Source organism: Mus pahari, chromosome 16 (genome assembly GCF_900095145.1).
Source record: "Mus pahari chromosome 16, PAHARI_EIJ_v1.1, whole genome shotgun sequence".
Taxonomy (NCBI): domain Eukaryota; kingdom Metazoa; phylum Chordata; class Mammalia; order Rodentia; family Muridae; genus Mus; species Mus pahari.
The window spans coordinates 60,234,749-60,243,548 of NC_034605.1; the positions used below are offsets into that span (position 1 = coordinate 60,234,749).

At 48.3% G+C, this 8,800-nt stretch overlaps 1 protein-coding gene across 4 annotated transcripts in view; it reads right to left on the minus strand.

Annotated features, from left to right (window-relative positions):
- The window catches only part of Spock1 (SPARC (osteonectin), cwcv and kazal like domains proteoglycan 1), a 480,563-nt gene that overhangs the window by 125,554 nt on the left and 346,209 nt on the right, over nucleotides 1–8,800 (minus strand). For all 4 annotated transcript variants that reach the window (XM_021215443.1, XM_021215442.1, XM_021215439.1 and 1 more), the window contains one exon: nucleotides 5,571–5,697. In XM_021215443.1, the coding sequence (XP_021071102.1) occupies nucleotides 5,571–5,697 (127 nt within the window). The remainder of the gene's footprint in view (nucleotides 1–5,570; nucleotides 5,698–8,800) is intronic.

Here is an 8,800-nt window from a genome sequence, read left to right on the forward strand (position 1 = left end):
CCCCCCCCCCCCCCCCCGCCCCGGCCCTCTCTGAGCTCCCATGACCTCAGCATCACTCCGGATCTGCTGCTGGTTCTAAAATAGCTTTCCCTTCTACAAGCAGAAACCCAGGCTGGCCCCCTGAATGGAAGATGATCACAAAGTACCCTGCTGAATGGAGCCCAAGTCCAGCAGGCTGGACTCTCTGTTCTAGTCCTATCCTGTAAGCCTCCACCCAGCTATACAAGGAACGGGAGAGAAAGGAAAGGGGTTTGCAAATTGTGTGTAAGCTCAGTTAGGATGAAGATGTATTCTTATGCTGAGCCTACAGCCAGGGTGACTTTATATATTTCACATCTATCAGTCACCAAGACCAGGCTGACCTCCCTGTTTTCTACACATATCAAAAACCACTGTGACAGCCAGGAGGTCCCTCTGTCACCAGCATTTGGTCCCATCCCACACACTCCCAGCCTACACGAAGGCAGCTGAATCCTAAACTGTGACTCTTCAATGGGGTCACCCCTCCCCTAAATCTTACAAGAAGAAGTTCAAATTTCTTTGTGGTCTTCAAATTGCTGAATGTGGCTGACTATTTCTCTATAATCAGCAAATGGCTCACTTACATCTGGATACAAGGAAGAGATGTGGTTTTTAAGAGCTGCTGTAGAAGAAAACATCCCCTACCCCCTTAGAGATTGCCCATGGCAAGGCAAGGGATTGTGTTCTTTGTAGGCATGGAGGAGTTTCTGTAGCAACCCAACTCTCTGGCGGGTGGCCCACCATACTGACTGAGCCCCTTTGTGTGCCTTGCTTTCTTTTACTCTTCATTCCTTCACCTTTTTTGCTGAACAATCTAGATCCTGTTCCTTTCGAATGGAAGCCATAAGAACTTGCTAAGACCATGGCTTTCTCTGAGAAAACTGCCTATTCCTCCAGACTAATGGCAGTGATCCTGCTCAGTGCTCCCAAAGTGCCTTCAATGCCCCTTATCTACGCAATAATTGTCTTAACCTACTGTTGCCATGACAAAATGCCTGAGGTTGGGTAATATATAAGAAAAAAGGTTTGTTCAGCTCAGAGTCCCTTGACAACCACATGCCCCGTAATTGTCATAGTAATGGCGTCACAGTGGGAACCCATGTAAGATGATAAAACATAATGCAGGAGTCCAGGGCCCAAGATGGGATTTGGTTTCACTCTTTACAGAACACCTCATTCTTGTGAGAACATAAACCATATGGTTAACATTAATCCGAGATCAGTGTACCTACTACCCTAATCACCTCCCATGGGGGCTGGCCTCTTAAAGGTACCAACAACTTCAGCACTGTCACAACAGAGATGAGTCTCCAAGCACAGAAACTTGTCTGAGACAGGCCACCTGCTATAATCATAGGAGATTGCTTTTCAATGTGTCTGCCTTCCTTACAAGTTCCACGCAAAGGGAGCACTATCCCTCTGTGACCTGTGCAATGACTCTGCTCTTCAGCACCCTGTTTAACATGGAGGAAGAAAGAATTCAATAACCATTGAGTTTCTGTAATACATTGTTGTGGGTTTTTTTTTTTTTTTTTTTGGATAGAAGCATATGACAGAAAACTAAGAAAGTATCATGACACTTCCTGCCTAGAGGCTAAGGGTCAGAGTCCACTTCACACTCTGCAGTGAGTGGCACTGTTGGCTTGTCTTTCCATGCGACATCATCTGTCATCTTGAGACTACAAGCTTGTGTACCGATCTTAGGTTCTGGGGAGTCAGACCTCTACGTGGTACCTCTGGGGTTGAGATACTGGAAAATCCCCGCTGTAGGATGCTACTCCTGAGTATATCCCCCTGCCCCCCTTACCAGTTCTAGAAAACTCCAACTACCCTGGGCAGACACAGGAACAAAGCTTGGCCCGTGTGTCCTCCGGAAAGTCACCTGCTTCACAGTCACCCTGAGAGGTTGGCCCCTTCGTCCTGCCTTCACTGGATCTCCACAGCCATCAGACCCATCATGAAGAGATGGACAATTCAACTGGAGAATAGGGACTGCTCACCTACGGTGATGCCAGGCCTGGGCTGGACTTTGACCAGAGATTATTTTCATAAGTTAGACTTTATAGTATGAAATCACTTCTGCTTATACATACACCATGGTCTCATCTGTCTTCTGTGACCTTGAAAGGCCACAGCCCCAGGTGATCAGGAGTCAGTGATTACAACCAGCTAAATCAGTCAGTCACATTCGCTGAGCCTCTATTAGTATTCTCCAAAGCTTTGTCTGTAAGACCCAAACATCTTCTTGAATCTGAATGAACAAGAGGCCCTGTCTTTAGGGCCAATAAGTAAAAAATAAAAGCAAACCTGACCAGATGGAAATGTGCCCTCTGGAAGAAAACCCCTCTGAATACCATCATGGTTTACAACTGGCCTCTGCCTCAGGCCTTCAGCAATCAGTTCAAGGCTTATGAATTAACCATGTTTGATTTGTTACATTCGCAGGGAACAAAGGCAGAAGACGGGGACACGTGTACCAGGACCCAACATCACCTCCTCTGAAATGCTGTCATTCCCAGCAGTCTGTGCTGCTCCGTGAGCACTTCTCCCCCTCATGGTAGCCAAGGGAAGCATAGCCTGGTCAGGTGGGTGCAGAACAGGACCTTGGTCAGCAGTGAGTGCACAGGTGAAGAACACACACAACCCAGGAACAGCTTTGAAGAACTGGTTCAGCTTGATTGGGGGGAGCAAAGCCTCTTTAAACCAACAGTGTACATCATTGGTCCAGGACAGGGTGCTAGGGACGCCTCATTTGCATGAGGAGGAATTCCAAGTGCTACTGGATAGGACCTTATAAGGAGAAAGGGAATTTAACCTGGCTACTGGCTATGACTAACTGACCTCTGGAGAGGCAAGAGTGGGGCCACAGGATACTTGCATCAGGACATGCAGGCCCAAGGTGGGGGGAGGGGGAGGCAGTCCTACTCCTGCCGAGATCTCAAGATCTCAAGATGAGACTTCCAGGGTTTGGACAGGCCTCAACCCCACTCTTGCTCCAGGCCTGCTCCTCCTGGTCCCACAGCTTCCTGGTCCCACAGCTTCCTGGTCCCACAACTCTGCTTCCTTGTTTTAATATCACTGAAGTGGGTAGAAAACACACACACACACACACACACACACACACACACACACACACACACACAGGCAGAAGACCAGGAGCATGACGATCCACCATAAGCCATGTCCCAAGGAACCTTACTATACTTTGGATCTGGAATAGCCACCCACAGCCTAAGTGTCAAAGGCTTGACCCCAGTCCATGGTACCACTGAAGACAGTAGGACCTTCAGAAGGTAGAGCCCAGAGGAAAGAGGTTAGATCACTGAGAATATGTCCATGCTGTTGGATATCGGGGTCTCGGGTCCCTTCAATGTCTTTCTCGCCTTTTCATGGCCACCATGAGGTGGACAGGAATCTTCTGTCTCCTGGCAAGTACCTCCAGGTTGAACTGTGCCTGCACAAGCCCAAAGCAACGGAGCCAAGTGCTACAATGAGACCTCTGAGGCCATCAGCCAAGAAACTATCCATCTTTGAAAGCTGATTATCTCAGGCGTTTTATGGCATCAACAGGAGATGAACACACTATATACTAGCGACAATGTCTGAGGGTTGACTAAACTACCTTACCTCTTTTTCTTTTGCTTCAGCAAAATAAGTGATTGAGGCTGGGAGACATAGACTGTTCTCACTAATTCTGCCTCCTGGCAGAATGGTTCTGGGGACCGGGAAGGCCTCTGGGAGCTTTGCTCAGCTCTGCTTAGAGGCCAGTTCTCTTCAGAAAACGAGGAGTCATCGGGGTGGAATTTTCCCACTATAAATCCTGCGTTGTAACCAAGTTATCCACCTGCACCTGAAAGAAGCGCACGTTCCCTACACAAGCCGACCTCCCAGATCATGGGAGAGCTTTGATCAGCAAAATGTCTGACACAGTTCTTGGGCAACCGACAGCCCTTTGGGACCAGTGCATTAGACAGGTCACCGAGGCTCTGCAGCTCGGGTCCACCCAGGACCTGCTATGTCACCTCTGAATTTTACCTTGCCCTCTTGGCAACTGTCCATGTGCCTGGCACCTGGGTCTCAGTGAAAGAAGATAAAAGCAGGACCTGACTTTGAGAATGGGGCAGAGGGACAAGAATAAATTTTCAGTGATGCCTGTAAACCCACTAACCTACACATGTTGGGGGGCATCAGAATCAAACTGAAAAGGTCAGCTCAGGAACTTACGGAAGGTCATGGAACACTTGCTGCTCTGGAAGGGAGAGGCTAATTAACATTCCTGGGGGGGGCACATTCTGTAGGACGGACCCTTGCCCACCTTCAGACTAGGAAAGTCCTTGCCTCCTCATTCCCTAAAGACCAATCAGTTTAAAAAATCACACTGTTCTGCCAATCATATTGTGCCTAATGGCTGCTTCCCTGAAAACTGTTTAAAAAGCTCACTGAACAAGCTGCACGTGGTCACCATTTCACCTTCGGTGCAGGACGACCCCAACGCTGGACCAATAAATTCCTCTCGCTTTTTGCATCGATTACCTGCTCCGCATGGTTCACTCAGGGAGTCCCCGGCAAGCTAAGGCTCACCAGAGTCTTACAAAACCATTACTAACATCTGTCTCTAGTCAATTCTATCTGAGAAGAGGAGGATGAAGGGGAGGAGAAATTGAGATGTGCTGATGCTTTGTAGGCAAGATGCACTTACTAGCCCTGACCATGGACAGAGTGGCTCTAACTCACACAGTAGGTCTGCCGTTGGAGAGGGGAGGATGATGACTCTGTCCAAGGCAAAAGCCATTTGCTTCATCTCTACTAGATGATATTGTCCCTGCTCCTAGCACATTGCCTGGAACACAGCGAGGCTGCCAAGGATACCCACAGAGCTAATAAATGAACTGACTTCACCAAAGCTTCCCTGATAAAACACAAGACAGGATCTAGCCCGGGACAGAGGTGGGGAGGAAGGGGAGCAGCCATGGGTTCCATGATGCCACTAAGACTGAAGAGAGCAGCAGCAGGGAGGGTTTGTCCCAGGCTTGCGTGGTCTGCACTGTGAAGATTACTCTGGGCAGCACAGATAAGACAATTATGTGCACTGCAGGAAAGGGACAAGGGATGGGGCAGGGGCAAAAAACACTTGAGACCTACACAGCAATGAGACCCGGGTGACGTGGGTATTCTCTGTAACAACTCCCTAGCTGTAGGCTCTACTCTACAAAACATCACTGAGAGTCAGTGAGGCAGCTGAGGTGGGAAGTACCAGAGCTCTGCTTCTCCATCAATAGAACCAACTCCTAGACTGTTTCTCCATTGGGTTAAACTACTCAACGTGCGCCATTTGAACACTGCCGCATCTCACTTCTCCCCTCACCCCTGGACCTTCAGCCACCGTAATCTCATTTCCCTGTGTTTTCCCTCCTTCTAGAAGGTATCTAGTTCAAAGTCTGTGCCTTCTCCAGGGCAAGGGCTGGAATAACCAGGCTGCTCACAGAGCACCGAGACTTGACAAACAGACCTGCAGTGTTTTTCATAATAAGGCAAATGACAAGACCAACCTTGGACGTGTACGTGTGGCCATCAGATCCGCAGACCATCGCTGACTGCGCCACGGGGCAAGGCTTGCACTTAACCAGATTGGAAGGTCCAAGCCAGTGTTTGTAAGCCACATTGCCCTTCTTCTGCCTAAGGAAGCAAAAAGAGGGGATGCGTTAGTCAAAATTCTGCCCTCCTCAGCTGTTCCTGAAAAACATAGCTAAATACAGACAGAGAAGCATCAGTAAAACAGCATTGTGGGATTTTCTCTGTCCAATTACATTAGGGCAGTGGCAGGCCTGTGATTGGACAGGAAAAGGGAGGCGGAGCTAGGAGTTTGAGGACAGGGAGAGAGAGAGGTCTCAAGAAGGGAGAAGGAGAGAAGCCAACATGGAGACAGACAGACTGGAAGATGATCCTGATCCCACATGGTTTTAAACAGCCACAATAGCTAAGATTTTTCTCAAGGTTAGAATAATTGGGTTAAAGCTTTATCTTAATCAATTGGCTCTGGAATTATTGCATCGGTATCTTGTAAATTGTGATCTTATTGTTATATAAATCCAATTGGATACTTAAGCTTTAAGAGTCATGTTTCCACTGGGTAACTAGGTGTTGAGATGGCTCATCATGGGGTGTGTGGGGTGTTGCATGGAAGCGAGATGAACTCCCTAGCTGGGAGAGAGTAGCTCAGCGGTGCGAATATGCCAAGTGGGACCCTGCCCGGACATAGTATTGTAGCCCGACGGTAGTACTAGAGTGGGAACACGGACCAGCATGGCAGGAGGGTTGACTTTTTAAATATTTCCCCGCAACCACACAGTAAGAGGCCCAAGGGACGCTAGCCAGCACCCCCATTTGATCCAAGTCACTAAGAGGTGTCAGGGGTTTTCCCTCTGAAGTATAAAATCTACCCAATTCCTGAACCAACAAAACTAAGACACTGCAAGACATCACGTGCCCACGTGTAAAGAGCATCACAGGCACTTCAGAAACAGTGAACTCCAGTACCTGGTCCAAGACATCACACATATCCCAAACTCCCTCCCTCATACGCTCACATGGGGGGGGGGGTGGCGCTGCCGAGCAGCTTCCTTAGTGACAGAAGGTGCTACTGTGGGGACACTCTATACAGATTTACTCCAAACACCACCAGGAGACTCTTCCACAGCTGCAGAACACCATCTCTGGGTATGTTTTAAAGCAATTTCAGTAGAGATTTCAACTTGCCTCGTAATAAAGGCTCTGTGGTGATGTCACTTCCGCCGTTAACACAACCATAAGCCTCCTCTTCTGCTCCAGCTCCCCTGTCTCATGTTTGTCACAATAAGTGGTACTACCATGATGGCTGTATGTCCACCAAAAGGTCCCCATCTCTGACCCCACTGAGAGAAAGAGGCCTGAAATTGCTGCTGCCCTTTCTCCCTTAGCTGAAGCTGATCTCTACGCAGTTCACTTGCTGGGACTCAAGAGGGCCAACGGCAAACACCTTTGCAGTGCCCACCAACCAGGTACCCTGAATTGCCCACTAACGGGACAGTTAGGATTCCCTTGACCAATCAGTCCTGCACGGACAGTAGTATGTGACTCTGCAGCCCGGAAACACCGCGGGCACTCAGCTCTACCACGTAAGCATGGGGTGACCTTGACAAGATAGGCAATGCTAAAAATCCCAGTTTCTCATCTATAAGTGAAGGAAACAGAACTACATCTGGTGGCTGTTGTTATAAAAATCACAATACATTATGGTTTGAATTCAAAATGCCCCAATAGGCTGATGTACGGGGGCCTGTTTGCAGGAAATGACTCAATGGGCTCATATACTGGGAGCTTGTTCGCTAGTTGATGTGATTTTAGGAAATTATTGGCTCCTGAGGGCTCTGGATACAGCAAAGTAAGTGCTTAAGGGAGTTAAATGATAATGACATCACAAGTTGCAGACAAGACATCATAGGGCGAAGATCCGTCAAGAAGAGGCCTGTCCTTGGGAACTACAGGTCCTGGGCTCTTTCTGTGCTGTCTCCTTCGTTTCCCATCTGAGGAGCCCCTGTTACACACACCTGCTTCCACCACCCTGATGCTCTATCCCACCACGGGGCCAGCATCCCTAGAGCCAAAGGCTGTGGACTAAAACCTCTGCATCCTGAAGCCAAAAGTACGCAATTCCTCCCTGCTTCGAGTTGCTTTTCTTGGGTACTTATCTTTACAGCGACAATTAGCACTAGTGCAACCCTCAAAACAAGAAGCAACACAAGTGGCAGATACTGCAACTGCTTTCCCAATAAATGAGACGCTAAAGAAAGATGCTACCATTCCGTGAAAACGAGGTGAGCGGTTGGGGTCTAGATCAGGAGGGTCTTTAACCACTAAGAACTGTGAAGCTAAAAGGAATCAGCTCTGCTAGGTCCAATACCCGCATCCCTCAGGAATGCACCTGTGGTGTCTGAGGTGAGCTGCCCTCTTGCAAGTGAGAAGAATGGGGGAGGGGGAGGGGACAGAGGAGCTCAGCAAACACTAACTGGTTCTTACACCACCTCACTCACACATCCATTAGTAATTAAGGGAGGCAGTGGGGGTGGGTGAGGAATGTGTGTTTGGAGAATTCCCTGAGAGCAACATCAAAGGGAATCAGTTCATACCCACAGCATAGCTGCCTGAGGCTACCAGAGATCCAGGCTGGAGAGAAAACATTTTTGAAACTTTCTGACCAAAGAATCAGAGAACCAAGTTCTAGGTGGGTCTCTCTCACCTAGAATTCACCTTGTTCGTTTTACTGAAGAGGAAACTGGAAACGCCGAGAGAGGCGGAGTCCTGTCTGAAGTCACGGATTTGATTGGTGGTAAGGCCTAGGGCCCTCAGAGTGTCCAAGGTTGAAGCTTTGCCTTGGACAGCGTCTTAGTTACTAGTCTATTGCTGCCACAAAATACTATGACCAAGGTGACTTATAAAAGAAGGCATTTAATTGGGTTTACAGTTTGTGGTTTTGGATAAGAATGCTGCCCCCACCATAGACACATATGTTCGAATGCTTGGTCCCCAGTTGGTGGAATTGTTTGGGAAGGATTGGGATGTGTAGGAGGGGGAGTGTCACTGAGGAGTGTGCTTTTCTAAACCCATGAGTCCCAGTTAGTGTGCACTCACACTCCTGTCTGTCTGTCATCTATCTATCATCAATCATCTATCATCTACCTACCTATCATCTATATATCTATCATCTACCTATCTACCTACTGATCTATCGTCTACCTATCTA